This window comes from Brachionichthys hirsutus, chromosome 2 (genome assembly GCF_040956055.1).
Source record: "Brachionichthys hirsutus isolate HB-005 chromosome 2, CSIRO-AGI_Bhir_v1, whole genome shotgun sequence".
Taxonomy (NCBI): domain Eukaryota; kingdom Metazoa; phylum Chordata; class Actinopteri; order Lophiiformes; family Brachionichthyidae; genus Brachionichthys; species Brachionichthys hirsutus.
The window spans coordinates 5,134,987-5,158,836 of NC_090898.1; the positions used below are offsets into that span (position 1 = coordinate 5,134,987).

At 43.7% G+C, this 23,850-nt stretch overlaps 1 protein-coding gene across 1 annotated transcript in view; it reads left to right on the forward strand.

The window, feature by feature from the left end:
- mtcl2 (microtubule crosslinking factor 2) overlaps positions 1 to 23,850 on the forward strand; it is a 52,803-nt gene extending 28,953 nt beyond the window's left edge. Inside the window, exons 5-24 of the mRNA XM_068747386.1 lie at positions 5,334 to 5,396; positions 6,763 to 6,930; positions 7,493 to 7,646; positions 7,926 to 8,493; positions 9,047 to 9,347; positions 9,771 to 10,004; positions 12,076 to 12,204; positions 14,670 to 14,786; positions 15,043 to 15,273; positions 15,558 to 15,674; positions 15,758 to 15,925; positions 17,842 to 17,994; positions 18,186 to 18,296; positions 19,676 to 19,740; positions 19,869 to 20,013; positions 20,218 to 20,805; positions 21,215 to 21,488; positions 21,611 to 21,829; positions 22,800 to 23,044; positions 23,520 to 23,850. Coding sequence (XP_068603487.1) covers positions 5,334 to 5,396; positions 6,763 to 6,930; positions 7,493 to 7,646; positions 7,926 to 8,493; positions 9,047 to 9,347; positions 9,771 to 10,004; positions 12,076 to 12,204; positions 14,670 to 14,786; positions 15,043 to 15,273; positions 15,558 to 15,674; positions 15,758 to 15,925; positions 17,842 to 17,994; positions 18,186 to 18,296; positions 19,676 to 19,740; positions 19,869 to 20,013; positions 20,218 to 20,805; positions 21,215 to 21,488; positions 21,611 to 21,829; positions 22,800 to 23,044; positions 23,520 to 23,666 — 4,197 coding nt within the window. The 3' untranslated portion in view covers positions 23,667 to 23,850. The remainder of the gene's footprint in view (positions 1 to 5,333; positions 5,397 to 6,762; positions 6,931 to 7,492; positions 7,647 to 7,925; positions 8,494 to 9,046; positions 9,348 to 9,770; positions 10,005 to 12,075; positions 12,205 to 14,669; positions 14,787 to 15,042; positions 15,274 to 15,557; positions 15,675 to 15,757; positions 15,926 to 17,841; positions 17,995 to 18,185; positions 18,297 to 19,675; positions 19,741 to 19,868; positions 20,014 to 20,217; positions 20,806 to 21,214; positions 21,489 to 21,610; positions 21,830 to 22,799; positions 23,045 to 23,519) is intronic.

A 23,850-nucleotide genomic window follows, 5' to 3' on the forward strand; every position in this document is an offset into this window, starting at 1 on the left:
GCTTGTGCAGCAGTTTGTAAATTATTCAATTTGCTGGGATATTTAAAACGGGGGTTTTAAACCAAAGCAAATAAAGAGAAGGACGTGATTATTTGTTTTGTATTTTAAGAGTTTAGGGGTCCTGCCCTGTTTTTTTATTTGTCTCCGTCTCCATCCAACCTCCTAACCTCCTTCCTTCCTCTCCTCCCACTTTCTTTTCTTCCTCTGTACCTTTTTTTTAGTTTATTTTAATCATTGATCCTTCCCTTTGTTTCCCTATTAATTTCTCCTCCTTTGCACACCTCATCCCCTTCCTGTTTTTTCTTTATTGAATGTGCTGACAACATGATGTTGTCGTGGCGACAGGCCGCTTAAGCTGTTGCCACGGCAACACAACATGATCTTTGGATGTCGGAGCATTTTGTTGGGAGGAGGGCCGATGTAAATCGATGCTGCATCCTCTCTTTGCTGGATCGCCTCCTCTCCAAGGAGGAGATCCAGATGGGAAACGCCGTCCTTGACTCGCCGTCCGTCCTCTCCTCGTCTCATGTAGACACGCTGTCTTTAACTCATTGAGTGCCAGCCATTTTCAGCTCAGCTAAATGCTGAGTGCCCAAGTTTTCGTGCATTTTCCCAGACTTTCCAATATGAAGCACTCCGGTTGCATTTGATGAGTGTTCATTTGTACAAGGTCACCTACTAACACACTGCCTAAGCAGTGTCTAGACATACACACACACACACACACTTCTCTAATGAACATATCTGGAAGTGAGCAAAAGCTCTGATAGCAAAGAAATGCAAGTCTCTCCTCTCAGTGATGCTTTGTTTGCATATTTCCAACTGTGTGTGTGTGTGTGTGTGTGTGTGTGTGTGTGTCCATCCATCACCCATAATTCTTGGGGTGCGCTGTTGCTCAGCAAATGCTATGTTAACACAGTGCTAATGGACCCTTTACTCTCTACACAGTCGGATGTGAGCTGGATCAGGGTTGTGCTGCACCACGTCAGCATCCATCTGTTGTTCGTGTTGGAGACGCAGAAGCTCAGATGGTGATTGTGCTGCAGAGTCTCTGACTGACGCAGTAGCAGTAGCTGGTGACAAATCGAATGTCCGCTGAGTTCAGCTGGCTGAAGAGAAAAGCTCAAGTTGTCCAGATGTTCCTTGAATGATGTCCTGCTCCTTCTTCTCCTTCTTTGGTAGGACAGCATCTAGTGGTAAAATGACTTGCTGCTTTTTGCCCTTCATTGGTGTACAGGCTTACTTGGGGCCAGCAGCTTACAGAAAGTTCAAAGGCCAGATTCTCATCTTATTGTCAATTGAAGTGTTCAGGAGGAAACATTACAGCTTTGACCCATCCATCATCCATCCATCCATCACAACTTTCTCACTATGCAAATGTTCTATTTCTTTCTGCAGCAGTCATTTTTCACTTTTATCCATCAGAATACTTTATTAATCCCAGAGGGAAATTCCATCAGCAATAGTGCTCTATTTAACAAAACTCAGAAGCAGTGCATTAATAGAAATATGAAAGTATAATATAAATATATATGTGTGTGTGTAGACAAGGAAAAATTGACACTGACAATATCCAGTAAATCAGCGGGTCTGTTTCGTGCTCCTCTAGACTGAATAATGATGACCCGCACAAAAGAGTTCTAAATCATTCCAATCTAAATGAGTATGAATATAATGAGTTCACAGAACAAGGAAATCATTTGATATGCTATTAGAATGTTTTCACAACATGAGGCACTGCAGTGTGGAAACGTGAATGTGAATGTGTAGTAATGAGCAGCGGGGTGCCTGGAGCATCGGAGAACGCTGGAGTTATTTTTGTCTGCTCCGCTCTGCGTTCCTCTGCAGCAGGAAACTGGAGAGACGTGATTAACACTGTATTTATTGACATGCTGGGAGTTCCGTCAGGTTTGTTATCAAATGTGATGAGGAGAGATGTGGACTTGTGTCTTCCTTTCAGCTGTTTTACTCAGGGTTTTAATTTAGTGAGAAATGACACACACACACATACTGAGACTGAGACCCCCCCCCCCCCCCCCCAACACCTTTATTTTTGGGGGGGTGTCTATAACCGGCAGCTTTTAAACCAATATATGAGCCGGTCTGTCCACGAGCAAGAAAAGGCTGCAAAGTAATGGATCTGAAAGTAATCCACCTGTTCTCCTGTGCAACAGGCCCCAACCTAACAAGCGTGCTAAAACTCCCAGGACGCTGTTACAGCTGCCTCAGCCAAAGCGTCAACCTTGTTTTAATCCTCATTTTCCGTCTTCCGTGTTTCGCATCAGTTTGTTTAGTCTCGTCCTGTGTTGTACATTCCTCTCCAGTCACACAATCTGTTTTTCACTCCCGCCTACGAGACCTTCGTAACTTTATTCTGGGAATTTCCTCATGTCTTCTTCTGGTGTGTTTGAGAACGTCTTGCTCTGTAGCCGAGTATGACGCCTGGTTGAACGGCAGATCTGATTGGATCGGAGGGCGGATAGAGCAAGATGTACTGTGCTTCCTTATTTCTGTTATCTTTCTTCCTCCTTCTCTCTCTGTCTCTCTCTCTTTCGCTCTAGTCTGTCATCTTTTCCTCTTCACTTTTCCCTTCCATCCACCAGTTAAGTCACGAACAAGAAGGACTGGCCCGCCTTATGTTTCCTTGAAATTGATTTTGCATCTTTCTTTTACTAAACCTTTCTCAATCCCTCAGCTATATTTTTTCCTAAGGCCACTCGCCTCTCCTTCCATTACCTGAAGATGTGGGATTAATGAAGTGTAGTGCAATGATACCTGATAAGACCTTGCTGCTGCCTGAAGAGCAGGGGATGCGGCCTGAAGTTGTTACCGTAATTCTCGGTGTACAAGCCGCTACTTTTTTCCAATATTTTGAACCTTGCGGTTTATGCAACGACGCGGCAAATTTACGTATATTTTCCCACTTTCGTTACGAGCCGTGTTTCGTTAAAGCCTATTTATTTTCGTTACAAAATTAACGCCCGCCCGCCCGGAGGGAAAGCCCCGCTTGCGCGTAGCTGGGGAGATCCGCGAGAAGCGCCCGGCGCTCGTCCAGAGTCGCCGCCGCCGGACCGCCGTACCCGGTCCCCCGCCGCCTGTCCGCCATCCGCTACGCGGCGTCGGACGCGCCGCGTAGCGGGGAAGGAACCCACCCCCTCGACCTCCCGGGCGTCCCCACCCCTGCCGCACCACGCTCCCGCGGACGGAGGATGAGGGGCACGGGGGCAAGGGGGACGGGGACACCCCGCCAGGCGGGCGCGCGCGCCGCGCAGCCTCCGACGGGCGGAGAGGGGAGGGCGACGGGGCGACTGCTCCCCCAGCCGCGGCTCGAGCCCAGCCCCGCTTCGCACCCCAGCCCGACCGACCCAGCCCCTAGAGCCAATCCTTATCCCGAAGTTACGGATCTGATTTGCCGACTTCCCTTGATCTAACATGCCAGACGCTGTTCACCTTGGAGACCTGCTGCGGATATCGTTACGAGCCGTGTTCTGTTAAATAGCATTTGTCTTAATGCACTTGCCGCTTACGAATATGTGCGGCTTATTTTAGTACAAAATATATATATTTTTTAATTCAGTGGGTGCGGCTTTTTCACAGGTGCGCATAATAGTTCAGCAATTACGGTAGATATGCCATCAGATAACATGGGGCTCAGGCCGCTAACAGTGTAAGTGTAGCCCTGCAGGCTCGGACACATGAGAAATCGCATCACGGTGTGTGAGCTTGTGTTTAATGTTCAAGATTTGTTGTGCCTCTCTTTAATGGCCAATAACTCCAAAACGAAAAAATAATAGGATCACACGTTTTCCTGATGGAGGAGGGGCTTTAATCTGTCATTTGGTAAGTTCGGTGTTTGCATCGTCACAGTAGACAATATTCTGTGGGTCATGGAAAAATAGGGCTAAATGAGCAAAAACTGCTGGCGTATGGGCTGAGCTGAGAACGGCTGGCATTGAATGAGTTAATTTCGTTTTCTTTTTTATGTTGTATGTTGCATGCTGAAACTTGCTCTATTTGGTACAAAGGGCCGATCCATCCTTTAAAGTGCTTTCACAATGTCAATGAACTGAACTGTTCAGGTTGATTCAGGCCCAGGGGGAACTCTAACCAAAGACTGGAATTGTGATCTGAACCTGGGGGGGGGGGTGGGGGAGGTGTAATACGTGTCTGCACCAAATGAAGTGGATGAGTCACCCTTAGACGTTACAAAAATAAAAGAGGTTTTTAGTGATGGAACTGACCCACAGTTCAGTTCTGTCTAGAGAAAATGAGGAATAGACTATGTGGAGTATATTAAGGCTTAATTAGCAGAATAATAGACACCTTGTGCTAATCTGATAACATTCAGGCTTAACATTTAAGCAAGAACAGCCTTTGGCAGGGGATTCCCAGACTATCCATTAGCCTGGGTTCAGCTGTCTGCCTGTTAATCCTCTGTTGCCTGCAAGCACACTTTGCAAGCCTGCAAGCACATGATGGTATATCGGAGCAGGCAGGTGTTTGATGAACTGACTCACCATAATGTGGTCCTGGTTCAGGCCTTTCCGGTGTCTAATTGCCAGTATGTGCTGACGTTTTTTGCACTTTGTCAGTAAAAGTACGAGAAGTCTTGCACATTTAATATACTCCAGGTGACTCTGGCAGTTCAGTGAAATCTCACGACTACCGCTCAGCAAAAATATATATTTTTTGCTCTGCTGTTATTAATAAAAGTAGCAGTAACTCAGTTCTAGTCAGAATAACTGAAACTACAATTTCTGTCATGTTTCCAAACCTGTCATCGAGTGAAAACATCAAAACGCTCTGGAGCTCACTGCCCCAATTGCTACATTTAGTACCCTTATTTTTTTGTATCCTGATGCTGAAAAATGAAACGGTCCTAAAGTGGGTTCTGAAGCTGAGGGAGTGACCACGAGGACAAACCCAGCGAGATGGAGATGAAAAATTTAAAGAAGCCCAAAGAGTGATGGATGAGAAGGAGAGGAAAAGGGGAGGGGCAATGGGATGGAGAGATTAAAATAGGTGATACGGTTAAGAGATTCTTCAGCGCTGGATGGTTCCATTATTTAACTCTAAACATGCTGTGCTATTTTTCTCCTCACCGTTTCCATCCCTCTGTTTCTTTTGTTGTCGGTGGCTCATTGCAGAGTAGCTTGTTTCCATGGAAACAGACTGAGCCAGTTGAGTGTGTGTGTGTCTGTGCTGGGCACCAAAATGACTTTACATCCTGCATCCTGCACATTAAATTCAGGAGACGTTCATACTCAATGTCGATGGAACAGCCTGCAGCCAGCGTGGTGTCATTGTTCTAATGCCGCTCATGTCTGTTGCAGAACACCCTGAAGAAGAGAGGAGCACGGCCCAATAGTAAGCCTGACAAGAGGCTAGGTCCACAGGTAACGTGCACACGCACACACACACACGCACACAGCTCAACTAATCAGTAGGGCAATAAAATGTATTTCAACTGAACCTTTAAGGCAAAACCTGTCCTGACATTTGTCCAACAAAGCGATGTGTAACACAATAATCTGTAGCAAAAGGCTGAGAGATCTCAGAGGATTCTGCAGGACACGATTGAAAGATTGAAAAGCGGAACGTGATAGATGGTCGAAAGTGGGTTATGTCAGGAGGATATGAAAGTTGGGTAAGATAAGTGAGTTTTACAGACATGAATATGTCTGTAAACCACCTCATGTGGTTGGAAACGCTCCACAGGCCATGACACAGACAGCCGCAGCGCTGCTTCTGAGGAACCGGTTCCCAGGGTTACGTCAGGTTGGCAGTAGTTTCAACGTAACGCCGTACAAACACGAGCAGTACAACAACAAAGCTGTTAGAACATGAAACGGTCATTTAAGTTACTGTTTATATACCGTGAGTTGAGATATAACTCCTGTCTCTGTCTGTGCGTGTGTGCGTGCGTGTGTGTGTGCGTTATCACCTTAAAAAGTTATTTTGCAAAAGCTGCTTGCAAGAAGTTCCGCATTCTGCAGACACGGAGCAGCATTAGCATTAGTATTAGCATTAGCTTTGACAACCTGTTGAAGTGATTAAGGTAACAGGATTTCTCACCTTTCAATTACAATGTGTTTTCACATTTTCTAATAATGGCAGCTATAAAAAATGACAAAATCTAATTGCATACAGCAGCTGCTATGAATCTAAATAATTTAATTGTTTACTCTACATATAATAGCAACACTTTGTTTTCTACACTTTCAGTTTAGAAACTGTTCTTTTCGGAGTCTGGATGAAGGGCATCATTTGTAGGTGTGTGTGTGTGCAGACGCACCTGTGTGTGTGTGCGCCGCCCGTCCCTTTTCAGTTCTGGAGGACATCGCGGGTCAATGTGACTCTGTTCTATAATTTTCCATCTGTTTTTCAATTTGTGGCAAATCACTCAAAGGTGGGATTTGCCACTCGGCTGAATGGAATTGAAGAACTCTCAAATATCGGGCCTTTTTATTCAGTATGAATAATGTTTAATATTATGTATCATAGCGTCTGAGGTTAGGGAGGATGTGCATATAATTAAATTGCCTCTATTAATTAGGGTATATCAAAAAAATGAAATAATGAAAAATGAAATATTTTCCTTCTTCAGTGCATGACAGGAATATGTATAGTGATTCCTTCTATAGATAAACATAAATCTTATTTATTGATCTTTGAGGATGTCTGTCTTTGTGTGTGTGTGTGTGTGTTTTCCGGATCAGTCTCACCTCTGCGCTCTTCTCTTTCTCTGTCCTGTCACCACAGGAGGACAGCTCAGACCTGAAGTGTCAGCTCCACTTTGCCAAAGAGGAATCAGCCCTGATGTGCAAGAAGCTGACCAAACTAGCGAAGGACAGCGAGGCCATGAAGGAGGAGCTGAGCAAGTACAGGTCGTTGTATGGAGACGTCAACGTCTCCCTCACAGTGGAGGAGGTGAGGATGAGGATGGGGAAGGATGTGGGATATTACATATTTACTCGAGAGCCCTTTTATTAAGAAGCACCGAATTGCCTGAATCATAAACAGACAAATGGTGAAACCTGAGTTGGAAGTATGGAGGTGGGACTGATTGCCCAGTTAGACTCATGGTACTCCAGAGAAGTATTTTCTGAATGCACGCCAAGGGAAGGCAAAACCAGTTTCTATTTTGTTTATTTTTCTGCATCGCTGGTTTGCCCGAGAACTGTGAGTGTCTTTGAATCCCCGTGTAAAGTATAAAGTATAAAACCGAGATGCTACCTATTCCCATTTATAGAGATAATTTGACCACACAAAATGCAGGCATTCTAAAAAAATACTGAATATGTGGGTACTTGTATTAATGATGAGCAATCATAATCAATAAAATCAATATCCATAATAAAAAAGAAATACAAAATCTAGATAATCAAATATTGCTGAATATTTTAATCTCCTTTGAGAATGGTAATATCTCAGCCTTTGATTTGCTGAAGTGTGTGAATGGACTCTGCTCCCCCCCCCCCCCCATCCCCAGGTGGCTGACTCCCCTCACACCCGTGAGGCAGAGGTCAGAATCCACCTGAAGTTGGTGGAGGAGGAGGCCAACCTGCTGAGTCGACGCATCGTGGAGCTGGAGGTGGAGAACAGAGGCCTCCGAGCTGAGATGGACGACATGAAGGGGCCGCAAGGTAGATTCAAAACTAATATCATGCATACACGTAATTAACTTTCTAAAACGCCTGAGCTCTCTGCCTGTACTCTGCTTCATTCTCATGTCTGTGCAACAAATATGCACATCTTCCCACAGTTAGTTCAGCTTTGTCCCAACAGAGGACACGTTCCTGGTTCAGGCTTAGGGCTGGTTACGCTGAGATGAGCCAACCAGCTCTCCTGAATCTGCCATATTCATTTCATGACCTTTGTTTTCTCAACTGCTTTACATCTCATTGTATCTTGTCCCCCCCCAGATGGTCCTCAGGAACTTAATGGTGTTAGTAGTGGTTCTGGGGCAGGTCCGGGCCAAGGAGGCGGAGCCACGGTGCTAGTGGGAGGTGCGCCGTCTGAAAACGTCATGGAGCTCCAGAGGCATCTCCAATTTGTGGAGGAAGAGGCGGAGCTGCTGAGGAGGTCTCTCATCGAGATGGAGGAACAGAACAAGCTCCTGATGAATGAGATGAACCGCTACAAATCTGAACTCCCCCTGCTATCGTCCACCCTCTCGTCTCACTCGCTGGCATCGCTGACAGACGAGCTGCTCAACAGCAGCCCCGTGCACGCCATCCAGGAAGGGGCTGTGCTCATCAGCACAGATTCTCCGGCCCAGGAGGAGGAGCTCAGATTGGCAAGGCTTCAAATCGGAGAGCTGAGCGGTAAGGTGAAGAAGCTGCAGTATGAGAACAGAGTGCTTCTGTCCAACCTGCAACGCTGCGACCTGGCCTCCTACCATGCCCCTTCCTCCTCCTCTTCCTCCTCACTTCGACTGGCTCTGGAAACTGATGCTGAGGCTGGGGACTCCGCCGAGTGCCTTCCCATTAGGTAGCTTCAATTGCCCACTCTCCTTTACCAAGATGAGGGCATTTGAGTTGTAACTCATTTAGTTTGTTTATAACTGCAACATCAGGCCGTGGCTACACGCACCCGGGTTTCTCCGAAACCGACACTACGTTTCTACGGTTTGGTCTGTCGTCCGCACGAAACCGTATATTTCTGTTACTGAAAATGAAGGTTTTTGAAAACTCGGGCCAAAGTGAAGGTTTTTGAAACCTCTGTTTTCGCGTCTGCGTGTGGACGCCGGTAAACGGAGTTTTAGGTTTAGAAGCGTCACTGCCTGCGACGAAAACTGCTGTGATATGATGTCACTGACATCATGTGTGTGCGACCCGTGTTTGATATTTAAGTATTTTCAGAAGGGTTTTTTTTTTTTTATGATTTAAAAGATCATCTTCAGCAGATGGAATAACGTGGAATAAATATGTTTCTGGATTTTTCTTTTCTGAGCATTTTAAGGTCGACAGTAAACTTTTGCATCATTACTATTATGTCAGCTAAAATGAGAGGTGCTGAAGTACTGCTTGTGTTATTCAATCAGCCCACCCCACCGCAAAGAGCCAGTAGGAGGCGAGAATGAAGCCACAGAGCTCAGGGAACGAAAAACGAAGCTGGAGGACAACTCTGATGCGACAGCCTCGCTCGCTCTGTGCCTGGGGCATAATGACCACGAGTCCTTGCTGGCCATGAGGGACCAGGCGCGTTTGGTGTCCACGGCTATACAGCTCCTGACCTCCCCTGAGTCCAGCTGCCTCTCCATGTCCTCAACCATCTACCACAAGGTCTGCAGCAGCGATGCAGCAGGGCCATGTGACCCGGAGAAACCTCAGCCACACAATCAGGTGCACACCCTCTTCCTGAGCCTCGACTCTTCTTCCATGTCTGAGTCTGTTCTTTACCATCGTAAAAAGCGAGCAATGATTTCAGTAAAGTTTTGTATCCCCCCAAAAAAACAGTATCCGACCCATTTTCCAAAAGTCTTCATTCTGCAGCTGATACCAACAGTTGCATTGCTTTACATGCAGCAGCAGTAGGCTTTTGAATGACTTGTTTTGTGTGACTAACTTGGATGTGTAGTTTGCAGTGGTGTGAAACAGAGAAAAGCAGCACATTCTCACATTTGAGAAGCTGAAACCAGATGATTTTTCCATAAAAAAAATAATAATAATAATTTGGCATTTGTTCCTTCTATGATTGGTCCATTGTATCAGCCCGAGCTGCTCCTTCATCCATCACTGACGGCGCCTTTTGTCTTTGTTTTGCAGATTTTAGAACTGTCTGACCTGGCAGACCGGCCTCTGGTTGGTGCGCTGACCAGCAGGCTGCAGGCCTTACACGCTCAGCTGCAGGCCTTTGTCGAACAAGTAGACAGCCTGGGCAAACCCCCGGTGGGCAGGAGGGACTCCGAGGTGGAAGGAGCGTCTCCTCTCTCCTCACCCTGCACCTCCCTTCTTTGCTCTGGGGATGGCCAGGATGGACTGAACGCTGCTGAGGAGAAGGTAAAGAAACGCACCTCTCCCTTCCATGCCTTGTCATTTTATCTCTTTCATTTATTGACAGTTTTGAAAGTTTTACTTTTACTTTTTGTTTTCATTATTTTATTTTTTTATTATTCCTTTCTCTTGGATCTAGTATCTAATCATCATCACTTACTTACCAAATACTACTCCCAGTCCCATCTAAAACATGCTGCCTTAGTTCTTTTCACAGCGGAGAATGGATTTACACGACATGCTCAAATCTGATGTCTCGCCATTGACAAAAAGTGAAAACTATCTCGCCATTGTAAAAGGCAAAGTAAGATGATGGCTGCTAAATGTCACGTGTGGCTCATTCATCATCAAAACACTCACAAGGGTGACTGCACGGCAGCAGCATCTGGTCTATCAGCCGCTCAAAGATTACAGCATTTGTCACACACATTCAAAAGCTGATCTGGCACAATAGTCTTCTGACCCACAACCACTGAATCTGTCATGTATTTGAGGTTGTTTCCAGCATTAATGGCCTGGACTTCAACAATCAACAACATCATCAACAACAACAATGACTTTATTGGATTCATTCAGAGTTGATCTTCCCGTGTAAACGCCTCCGTGGAATTCCTCCCATATCCCCTGCATGTAGTTAGATTTCCTCCTATCCTGTTGTTTAGATGCTGCTTTTAGGCCTTGAACGGAGCCTGTTTGTTGCATGCACATAGGGAGGTTAAAGTGCAGGGGGGGGAAATTATATACGCTGATTAATCATCAGCATATCATTAATTGAATTCAACATGCGGTCTGGGCTTACTCCTAATTTGTTTCAGCACTATCACTCATATCTATTCTCTTATGCAGCTACATTTGTATTCATAAAGTCACTCACATTCATAATCTAACTATCGAAAGTGAAAAAAAATAAAGATAAATTTAAAGTAAATTTAAGTGTTTTGTGTTGTCAAGCAACTTTTGGATTGTTTCGATTCTGTGGACTTTTGGGGATTTATTGATTATTTCAGTCTGAGGATGCATTTTCAATTATATATGCTCCACACGAAATTTAGTTTTATCATACACAAGGTTGTAAAAAAGCACGTTTGACTCATCAGAGATGGAAAAACATCTGCTGAGAATCCATCGATATTTTTCTGCTGTAAATGAAAGTAAAATTAGTATTTTTGCAATTTTGTTTTAATCTGTGTTTTTTATTTTTTTTATTTTAAAGTACTGGTAGTCTCATTTGATTATTTGTAGTAGCTTGTGTTTAAACTACATGACGTTTTAAAGAAATACATTATGATGACTCCATTAGAGGCCAATCCTGAGTCCCAACTCCCCTCCAATTTCTTCTCCCTTTTCTCTTTCTCTCTCTCCCTATTTCTTTCTTTACTCCTGCATGGGCACCATGGGACCGTCGGTTCACCCACTTGACCTCCATGCCCCCGTTCTCTCCTTTTGAACCTCCTTTCATCTATTCTTGTCATCTCCTCAACTGGCCCTTTGCTCTCTTTGCTCGCCTTACATCCTCTTCCTTCCCTCTTTCCCATTCATCTTTATTCTCCTTCGTCCTTGCTTTCCTCATCCTTTACCCTACTTCATTACTCCATCTCCCTGTTCCTCATTCTCTTTCCCTCTTATTTATCTTATTTATCTGCGCTTTCCTTCCCGCTCCTTCCTTTATCTCCCATCTCTCTTTTCTTAACACTCCTCTATATCCTATTACTGTATTTATGTTTTCTCTCCTCTTTCTTTAGCCATTTATCCTACCCTCCATTCTCCTTTTCTTTCTTTTCTCCACTCTGTCCTTCTCCTCTTCGACAAAGATATTTTTCCTCTACATACTTTTCTTCATCTTATGAGATCCATATTTAATGGGTTCTGTCTTCTTTGTTTGTTTTTATATGGATGGGAATCATTTTCTAATTTTTTTTAATTTATTATTGTCTTTTTACTGTTATTTGTATCATTACTTTCCTTTTTCTTTTCCTTCCACAAATTCTCCTCCCTGTTCCTCCTTTTCTCCTCTGTTTTTTTTCTATTTGTATTATTTATTTATTATCTTCATCAACTTGCCCATGCATGCATGCAGCAGCCTAACTCTAGGGACCAATCAGAATCGGATGTGAGATGTCAAGCGGGCAGCCAATTAAACATCAGTGAGACTAAAAAGCAGGAAAACAACCAGCTGCAACAGGGAGAGGAGGCAGATGATACGCTGGTGAGTCAGTCAAAAATCATGAAATCACAGTCCTTCATATGGAAGCATACATATTAGAGAATAGTGGCTCTGAAAATGCAAGTTCTATCTAGCTTAGATCTGAAAGCCTGCAAATCTGTTCCGCAGAAATGCAGCAAGCTTAGCTGCACTAGCGAAACTAAACTAGTTCACCGAAGCGTTTCTGCTGTTAAAATATATTTTTTTGCTTTTTATTTGTGACATCAGTATTTTTCTTCTTCTTCTGTGTCATTGTTTTCAATCTTTAACTCCCTGATCTTTTAGGTGTAGAGGAGAGACACGAGAGACTTACATTCAGTATCTGCATGGCAAAGCGCTGCAGCACTCCTGTGGGCTGAATGTCTGCTGTGGAGCCTCAGGCGCTACTGTGTGTAACGCGGATCAGTAGAATGTGATGGATGCGAATGTTATTCAAGATGGAGCAGAACCGCTTTATAAAATGTTAATGAATCAGTCATGGCACACGGTGAGGAGAAAGTGCCTTCTGATCTACTCGTCTAAATTTACAACAAACAGAACGTGTTATTTATTGCAGTGTCAGGATATGTCAGTATATGTCCTGATGGCGTTCGCCATGAAAGCACTATAACAAGTTGAAGTTTCAACTGTACAGTCTCCAAGTGAATATATCAGTGAAGATCGATGCAAGGGATTTATATTTCTGTTTCTATTTTGTTTATGTTAAAAAAAAAAAGAAGAAGAAAATAATCCTACCAATATTCATTCATTATCCAACCGCTTATTCCATTATCGGGTCGCGGGCCAAGCTGGAGCCAATCCCAGCAATCAATGGGCGAGAGGCGGGGTACACCCTGGACAAGCCGCCAGTTCATCGCAGGGCAACACAGAGACAGACAATCAGCCACACACACACACTCACACCTACGGGCAATTTAGTGTCACCAATCAGCCTAGGCTGCATGTTTTTGGTGGTGGGAGGAAGCCGGAGAACCCGGAGAGAACCCACGCAGACACGGGGAGAACATGCAAACTCCTCACAGAATGGCCACAAGTTTGGAGAATAAAAATTGCATAGAACTCAAGCAGTGACTGACGTTATGAGAAGAAAAAAGAAAAGAAAAAAAGAAAAAAAAAAAAAGTTTGGAGACGAACCCGCGACCATCTCGCTGTGAGGCACCGGGCCGCCATCATCCTACCAATATGTCTTGATATATTCGAATTTTAAAAATCAAAATTTATCATGAAGAGCCAAAAAGGGGCTGGAGGGGGCAAATGATTAGTCAGGTTTCATGACTGCCAGGGAGCATTAAGGAAATGCTAATCCTCCTAGGGAGTCTGATTGCCTTGGCGGTTTCAGTCCCTTCTTTGTTACTTTGTTTTCTGCTCCAACAAGAGTATAATTATGTAAACTCTCTACCAGTCTCTCAGAACTGAAGAAGACCCTTTGATGAAGGTGAAACGTCTTTGATCGAACATGAACGAGTCCAGTTGATGCTTCTGTTTTTGCTCTTCATGATTTACCATGACCTGGATGACTGAGAACATCAAATTTAATATTGTTCTCAGAAAATTAAATCATTTGAAATCTTGCTGTGATCTAAATATTTTAGTATTTTTGACAATGTTTTCAACCCCATGCTATGGTTGAAGTTCTCATTATTAGTGAAGCTGATAAAGCAATGGCTCATGTATGCATGTATACACATTCAAATCTTGCACAATCACAATCACTATAAGAATAAAAATTGCATAGAACTCTAACAGTGACTGACGTTATGTACGTCACTGTGGAGCACGAATGCAGACAAGGTAAGAAAAAAGAAAAAAAAAAAAGAAAAATCTTGCACATGCAGTAACTCACGTGGTAGCGTGGTGACAGCTCATGTTAGCAACACAGCGGTGGAAACAAACAAACAGTGACCTCACTGTCAGATGTGGGGACAAAACCTCTTTGTTTTCCTGACCTTTTGATGGCATGTCTCCATGGAAACCTTGACTGTGCAAGTCTGTATGCTTACCCTGGGCTGAGTGGGTGGGTGAGAGGCAGGGGACAATATTCTGCAGACAGATGTGTCTGTGACAGAGCACCAACAATACAGGAAGCTGCGTGCCGATGCTAACACCACACCATCCACCGAGGACTTTAACATCACAAATCGTCTTTTTCTTGTAAAATATGCTCACAAAAATAAAGGACTGATCAGTCTTTAAATGAAGGTGTTCTTATGATATTAGAACATTTTATTTCTTTCTTTTAAGTTCAGTAATGCACCTTCATAATGAAAAATATTTCCTAAGAGGTCAGAGAGAAAAAGCACACAAGTTGTGTTGTGTTATTTCTACTTTAATCCATCACATCTTTCTCTGCTGCTTCCATCATTCTTCTTCTCTTTACCTTAATCTTCTCCCTATTGGTTTTCTAATTTGCACCTTTTTTCTTTTCCTCCATTCAACGTGTCTTCACTTCCTTCGTTCCCTTCCTGCAGCCCGTCCAGTCCAGTGACCTCCAGGCTGGGCTGTCTCACGCAGCGGAGACGCCTCGTAGACGTCAGACGGACCTGGAAAATGAGACGCTGACTCAGGGAGATATCTTTATCACACAGGTCAGTTTGAAGCCCTGAATACAAAAAACTTTAACCATTTAACCATTAACCAAGATACAGCAAGTGTTTGTTGGCTCAAATATTATGCATAACAACCTTAACTATTTCATGCTTTTGGTGATTTGAATGGCATTATGAATGGTAGAGGACACAAATTGATGCTCCTGATTGATTATTAACTTGCATGAGAAGCTGCCCAACATCTAGTAAATGAACAGTTTGGCCTGATTGTCTTGCTCTGTCTTGTGCTTCTCAGCTGCAGGCGGAGCACCAGAAAGCTCTGCTCCGTCGGGACTTCCAGCTACAAAGTTTAGGCCTCCACGTGCGGCTTCAGCAGAAGCTGTGGAGCCAGGAGAGGACTCTGCTGGTCCAGGAGTCTCAGCATCTCAAACAGGCACTGCTGCTGCTCAGCCTCAAATTGCGCTGCTTCCTCAAACAATGGCGACTGGGCTGCAAGAAGGACACTGAGTGGAAAGACATTCTGGAGGTATGAAGGGGCAGAAACAACAAATATCTCTCAGCTTTGTTTCTCTAGAGTCTTGTGCCTAAAGTCCATACTCCAGATTTACTCATGGCATTTCAATTACCTTGATAATTTAAAATAGAATTTGAAATAGTCTGAATATGAAGTGCAACACGTTTAAATGTTGGTCATGCGGAAAGAAATGTGGAGAATAAATCATCATTTGTTCCTATTAGTTTGCCATTAAGTGTGTGTTGCAAAACGTAGCATGAAATAAAGATTTACGTGGATCCGGCTCCTTTTTTAAGATGAACAGTCTTAAGGATCTCTACCTCCTGTTGGAGGAGGAAAATCTGTCAAGCCCCTCCCACCAGACCGCCAAGAGAGTTACTGCAGACGAACAACCGCTCAGTCCAACTATCAAAGTAGGCAGAGTGGCACATTCATGTACAAGCACATGATTACACACACACACAGTCTTACGTGCATCATTTGTCTTTGCCCGTAGTCCAGTGCTGTGAGCAGCACCTTGGCGGACCTGAAGGTGGCGCTGCAGGATCTGAGTGGAGAGCTCCGACAGGAGAGACAGGGATCGCAGGAGCTTACCCAGCAGTTTGCAAAGGCCAAGGCATCATGGGAAGTGGAGCGGACCGAACTAAAGAGCCTCATCACGCAGGTAAAAAAAGAAAGGGTTGTTTTAAATGACAGAAGGAAGGAAGACAAAAAATATATGATATTTTGCTTTTACTCCTGTCACAGGTTTTCAATGGGTGGTGCTAAATGTTTTGGTATTTGTGTGACACACACAAACACACACACTATCCTTAATTGTTTTTGTATGTATCAAAATTTGGAAGACAAAATCACGCACGTTTTGGGAATACCTTTTATTCCATATTGCTACGTAAACACTGTGTGTGCACGGACATCTGTGCATGCACATGTGCAAACATGTATGTGTGTGTGTATTTGTTCATGGGACCTAGTTGCCACAGCTGGAATCTCTTCTCCACCAACAATGCACATTACAAAGTATGGCATCAATTAAGGCTGGTATTGTGTGTGTGTGTGTGTGTGTGTGTGTGTGTGCGTGTGTGTGTGTGTGTCTACATGTGTAGCTGTTCACCAGTCATTCCAATCTCTGCCCATCCATCTCGGCTGCTGGCAGCACCTCCTCTCACTGTTGCTTTGTCAAACGAGTCAGCTCAATTTCACACGCTGTCCGACTCTTACCCGTCAAACATTTTCATATGTCGAGAACCGCCTGAAGATATGAACACATGTTGTTTCTGAATAAGTGTGCAGTTGGAAGGTCTGATTGTTCACATCTGTTGAATTTATTCCATTCAGGGAAGGAAGGTTCACAATTAAAAGTTAAATAAAATAAAATGTAAGATTTTATATGGTTTTAGAAAAAGTCCTCAAGCAATTCTCAAGCTCATCATCAAAAGCAAATCACTTTTAGTTAAATAACATAAAAGACCCTGAAGCATGCAGCTGGAATAATATTTGATTGGTTGCTGCAATATGTGCCGTCATAATAGTAATGGATCTAATCCTGATATTAACTCATTATTTGCTGTAGGTTTAATTAGTGCTGTTTCTGTCTTCACTGTATTTCAACAAATGATTTGGGTCATGTCTGTAAAAGAAATAATAGATTGAATGAAAGAGACCTGGATTGGATATCATCATTGATGAGAATCACTTCAGTGTCAGGAGATGAGCTAAGTGTGCTGGTGTTCTAGAGGGATTGGCCCCAAGACAGTTCCATGAGCACCATATATGGACGTCAGTGCCGCAGAGCCAGACTGAGAGAGATGACTGATTGCTGTGTGTGTTTGTGTGTCGGTGTGGGTATTTGGGTGGTTGTGCCAAATCGACAGCAGGGTAGTGTTGGCTGTGCGAACTCTTAGACTCAGAGGGAAAGGGAAAGCAGAGTTGCTAATATAAAATTCAAGGGATCCCACCTACAAGCTCTTTGACAGATTTGTGTAGAGTGATAAAAGGAGTGAAACTGAAGGTGAGAGCGACTGAGAGAGAGAGAGAGAAATTGTTAGAAATGGTGGAGGGAAAGGTAAGAATAGCAGAACAGGCTCTCGGGATAACAAATTTGCATTTTAGAAATGTTAATGTCATTGTTCACGAATCACTCCCAGTCTGTGCCATATAAAACGTATGAACAAGATTTACGAATGTCTGTTTGTGTAAATAATACATCAATATATATATACAGTATATATACACACATTTGTAATAGAAAGAGAAGCCCAGGCAAAACCAGTATTAATGGCGACGAACCTATTTGTGTACTTTTTTCTTATAGCATACTGTATTGTAGTATTTTTACACTGTAATATTGCTGTTCTACTTCAACAATTGTCCGGATTCATTGACTTCGCAGCAAAAAAAAAAAAAACGTCCACTGTCGAGATGCAAAATAAATACATAAACCTAATAAACATAAATATAATCATAAAATAATATACTTTTTTTTTGCGCCAGTATTGCCTTATCTGCTCCTCGAAGTGACACAATTAGTGTTCAAATGTTTTAAATATCTTACTACACTCTCTCTTGATGTTTTTCTAGCTTGAGAACAAAACGGGCAAGGCTGCTTCCATGTTGGCTGCCACCGATGCACTGGAACCTCCAGACCTGAAGGTGGTGCTGAAGAAGGAGCGTGAAGAACACCAACACCTCCTGGCTGAGTCCTATGCAGCCGTGATGGACCTAACCAAACAGGTAAACATTAATGAATGAATCACGTATAGTTCTATTGAAAATCTTTCCATATATGTATTTTCACACTTCATAAGCGTCCCAGTACTATCCTGGTGTGTTTGCCCTCCGCATCCATCCAGTCAGTGTGCAGCTTCTCTCATAGTTGTCGCCTTTTTCTTTACTCTCCGATGTGGCCAACCTGGACCAATCAGCTTCAGATCGGAGAACGGAACTGGAGCAGAGAGAAACTGGAACTGCTGGAAAGGTTGAGCCGGGAGAGAACCCAGTGGGAGCAAAGACTGAGAGATACTGCTGCACAACAGGTATCAGAGAGAGAGAGAGAGTCGCCAGAGTACTGGTGTGACTTCAGAGTATGACAAGAACGAATACACAATGATGCATTGTATATTTGTATTGCCACAGGAAGAAAATACTTTCTCTGGCGTTCAGTTTTTAATGGGTGTGGTCTCAATCACTAACTGACCTTAAAAGCACTAGAGCCCCCTGTACCGACAGAAACCATTCAGCTAAACCACCAAGTTTAGCTCGCCAGGAAAAATATGGTCAGTCTGACCTGCTGATTATACCCCAGCACGGGCACTGCCAAGCTGCTGCCACATGTCGGTGGGGCTATAGAGGGCTTTCGTCGTTGTTAATAAGTAGGTCAGTCCCTCCATCGTCTCAACAGCAGCTTTGCCATCCTTTGGTTGGCAGTTTGAGTAGTATGTCCTTGTTTTCTATTTCCCAACCTCTTTCCTCTCCAATCATTCCAGTCTGGTCCCACTGCCTCGTATTTCTTTCTCATGTCTATATGAGAGTATTCTTATTTCACTTCACTCCCATTATGTGATTGTGTCTTGTACTGGACACTCTGGTGCGAGATCATGCTTTAATTCACAATGTCTCATTCTAGCCTGCTCTTCTGTCAATTTAGAGGCGGCTTAATGCAGGGCCATCAAAGTCACTTGATTATACTGCCCCCATCAGGTCAATTAGTGCAAGTGTTGTTATATTTTTGAATATTCTTTTTGGGGGGGGGGGGGGGGGGGGGGCACCAGATCAGATGAGGATATGCTTTCTGAAGCAGGCAGCATAAAGAAGATGAAGTTTAAGTTTGACCAGCATGTATGAGCCATCAGTTTCATTCATTACTTTTAGGTTACAACCAAGCCATGACTTTAAACAGATTCTTTAGACAACTCTGCTGCCATGCCAACTATATTGCAGACTCTGAACATAGAGTATTTCACGTAGGATGAATTATACATTTATTTAAACAAACCATTATTTCCACATATTTACATTAATCCGTCTTCTTAAAATACAAATTCTGTTTGCAAGCTACTAGTGCGTAGCTTTCTGCTAGTATGCTGCACACGTCCTTACAGCTCAGTGAGTTGTCCCCTTTTTCCACATTCTCTGTCCCTGGTCCTTCTCTGACTTCAGAGTGTGACAAGAGCAAAACTAACTCGGCAACAACAGTTTTGTGTTTGTCAATGTGTTTGTGCATAGAATGATTAAACAGTACTAATCACTTCTTCCTGTGAAAATAGTTCCAGAGGAATGGAATGGCAATGAAAGGAATGTGTTTTTCAGGGTGTGGGAAATCAAATGTAAAAATGCTACAGAAGCCACTTGAACAGATGATTCATGTCATTTAAAGGCAAATACGTTTATTTTTGGATCTTCTTTGTCCTTTAAGGAAAAGTCAATACCTGGCGAATCAGCTGCAGACACAGACGTCGCCAACAGCACAGGATCACCAAGGTAACAATGAAAACATTATCTTTTAGACTTGACCAGATTAAGAGTGTTTTCTTATTGCTTTTTTTATATATACATATATATTCACAATGTTCAAAATTGATTCATAAATACTTTTCTCATATCAATAGACTGAAAATTATGTCAGAGCTGAATGGTGCTGAGGTCAGTGGGATAGCCAATCAGGAGGAGTGGTTTCAAACAGTCCCACCTCTATCGATTCACCCACATCTGGGTGACCTCACAAGGAAAAGTTGGACCTACCTGACCGATGAGGTGCATAACTTGTGATATTATGATTTCTCTTTACTTTATATCTTGTTAAATATTTTGATCGGTTACCTACTTTGTGCTATTCATCGATAACCATAATTCCTCTCTTCCCCTTTTTGAAACTCAAGATGATTGGGTAGTGTGGAATGTGATCATGATATACTGACTTCTCTAGTACCTTTCTCTCTCTCTCTCGTCTCCTCATAGACCCCAGAAGTTAAAGACACATGTAAAACCTGGGATGGTTCCTGCAGCAGCTTAATGGTGTCACAGTTGGATCAGGAGTCTGTCCAGAGGAGCTTTACTGCTCCAGACCGCACCGGCATCCGGATCTACTACAGCCCTCCTGCTGTGCGACGTAAGGAGCACCAAAGAAAATACCAGGAGGCCAAAGAGCTGCAGCAGGCCCAGAATGGCAGCTCTTCCCCTGCACTCAGTGGCTCAGACTCAAGTGTGCCTGCGGTGGAAACTCTGGAGCTTCCGCGACCGTCATCATCTTTTTCGTCTTCGTATGAGCAGTGGCTGAGCTCCCTGTCCAACCAGCACAGGGAGCTGCTGGAGAGCAGAAGTGGCTGCATCACCAGTTCATTTCCTGGTATTATCAACAACAGCACTGGTGGTTCAACTGGCAGTTTGGCTGAGGGGTTGGCGCCATCCTCAGGGTTCCGCGACCTCGAGATCGGAGAGATTTCAGCCAATCTAAGCGATGACATGAAGGAGATGACCAATTGTGTCCGTCAGGCTATACGCTCTTCCTCTCTGGAGAGGAAGTCTCCAAAGGAAACTGGTAGTCAGGTAGTAAACGAATAATAATGAAGAGCTCAAATAAATGTTTTTGGGTGCTTTATGCTAATTTTCATCAATAAAACACAAATCTATTAAATAATAGCTAGTCTATATTTTTTTTAAAACCAGTTCTTGCCTTTGGACTTCACAGATAAGTGCAATAAGAATGTGAAGAAACACTGACCTTTGAGAATTAATCCATATTCTGATCATCGTATTGTTTACATGTATGAAAATACATATAGTATCATTTGTAGTCATCTTTTATTCTTAGTTTTCATATTCTTTATTTTATATTGAAAGGCTTTTTTTGGGGGGGGGGGGGGGGGTTCAGGAATTTGAACAACTATTAAGACTTTTCTGATCTTAAATCTTACTTATTTGAAGGAACATTTGATCATCTCCATTTCTCCACCAGGTGGCCAGCGTGTCCACCAGCTCCACACAGACCGCTTCGCAGTGCGTCAGCGTTGGGCTTCAAACCGACATCCTGAGCAGCAGCAGGGGGGCGGGGTTGCATCCCTCACACAAGCCTTGGTCCACACGGCCCTTGTCCACAAACACCTCGTCCCTTTCATCAGCCCGAACCCGGCAGATATCATCGTCACTGGATAAAGTTCACGGCCGCATTGAGAGGCCGTGTTGTTCACCCAAGTATGGATCACCTAAACTGCAGCGCCGCGTCTCTTCTGGTAACTTTCATCCAATAACTTGTGTCCGAGTTGTTTTAATCACGAGACCTATCTTTATCTAATTTGTCGCTATGGCTCTACTGAAATGCTCTACAGATCTTCAAAGTAAGCTCTGTCTTTAGGGTCCACTTCAAGACTGGATGGGGCTTCCTCCTCGAGGGACCGCAGCCTGTGGAGTCTCCAGCAAAGATCTCTGAGTGGTGGAGGTGGCTCAGCCTGGGCTCGCTCCACCACCACCAGAGACAGCCCTGTGCTGAGCGGTCTGACCGACGGCCTCTCCAGCCTTTTCAGCGTGGTGGAACATTCTGGAAGCACTGAGTCTCTATGGAGGGCCGACGGAGGTAAGATATATATATATATATCAGTGAGCGAGAGAAAGGAAGTATTTAGTCCCTCATTAAAGTATAATTTTCCATTTGAATCACTGATGAGAGATCAGAGTTCAAAACTGTAAAATATTACAGCACGCTTAGTTTACAAACATAAAGTATTTGTTGCTTCAAGATATCTACAACTGCCTTTAAATTGCATTTAACTTTAACATTGCCGCTCTATAAATAACATGGGCTGTTCGCTCTACTAAAAAAAATCAAAGACTGGTCGTGTTTGGCCTCCCTTTATTTTATGAATAAGACTATAATAATGCCAGTAGTTCTCCATCTTAGAAGAAGAGCAACATAAGCACATCTAACAGTGCTCCACTCAACAACATTTAGAAAGCAGAATAGACTGTACACATAGTGCAGCGATAGAAACATGAGCACACATGCTGCACTTAAACCTTTTTTTTAATTATTTATTTACCCTTCAATATCACTACTAACCAAGGATGTAAAACCTTTTTAGAGTTCACACCTAGATCTGCATCTCACCACATTCTGGTGAAACAAGCAAACAAGCAAGCATACACCAATGAAACAGATCCTCTTTGATGGGCTCTATAGCATAAGCTGTTGTCATGCAGAAGATTTTGAACTACATTCTGCTGCCGGTGCCGAGATTCAGCCCGTCAACAACTGGTCAGTTGAAACATGGGCAAACCCTCCAGCTGCTGAAGTTTCCCATTCGCTCTCTTTTCCTTAATAGAGAGGAAGGGTTCCAATAAATGGTAAATGAAATATCTCCCAGAAATAAAGGGGAGACCCTTTTAAAAACTGCCAGAACTAAACAGTTCCCAAGCTTGGTTTGATTCTAAAACAGTTCTAGTTAATAACAAGCCTAAATGGACTGCACTTATATAGCGCTTTTTCCACCGCTTCGCATCTGAACATTTCTACAATACTTGTGTCTTGGATTGCTGTTTGCCGGCAGGAGGCAGCCAGGTTGGCAGTCCAGCCCGGCAGACGCCGGCAGCAGGGAAGCCCTCTGTTGTGGTGGTCTGTGGACCTGAGCCGAGCTCTCAGCGGTATGGAGGCCTGGTCCAGGAGTTCTTCAGTAAGGTCTGCAGCGGTCGTGCACAGGGTGAACTCCCTCTTCCTGGGGAGGAGCTGGTCAGTGTCATGGGAGGAGGGAAAGAAATGATTGGCAATGCAGGATCTACAGGATCTGGGATGGAGGTAAGGCTAATAAAAATGTCTTACTTTCATCGAGTACGATTTACAATTAGGTCCTAAACAGTCAGATGATTTACAAAGTTGGCACTGCTTTAGCTGTGTCAATAGTTTCATGTTAATGCCGCCATCGGTTCTCATCCTGTTTGCGCTCAATTGGTGTAGTGCATGTTCAGAGGAGGCGGGCCCTACGACAATTGGACAAATAACATAAAAATAGTTCCACCAACAGCCACAATAGAACTAGAGTAAATGCACGCACAACACACTTTGGACTATGATCACAGACATGCTGTAAGTGAACGTTCAAAATAATTAAACTGACCATCAGCTGGATCGGATGCATCTTAAAGGCGACCGCAAAAGTAGAATTTTCCATTAAAATGCTAAATCATTCACTGTTATTTTCTTAAAACTCAAATATCTGAACCCTAAAACAAAATTGGTGTTTTAGTAAATAAGACATCTCTCCATGTCTTAGGAAGCAGCTTGTGATTGCGCTGGCCAGTCTTCCTGCCTTGCCCGACCAATAAGAACAGCAGCTCGCCTTTCGCTTGTCCAGTGCAAGCACCGCCCACAAGAGTCTCCAATGGAAACAGAGGAGAGCTGCGACACCTGCAACGAGTGACAGCGTTTCCACTGCCGCATCCATCTCATATGCAGACACACACACACACACATTTAAAGCATTACTGATCCCTCACTACTGCCATGAAAACACTCCAGCCCCCACCTAATGGCATTAAAAGGTTATGCACACCTGCTACCTGCCGCACAGGTGCACTGCCAAACATACACTGCATAGAATGCAC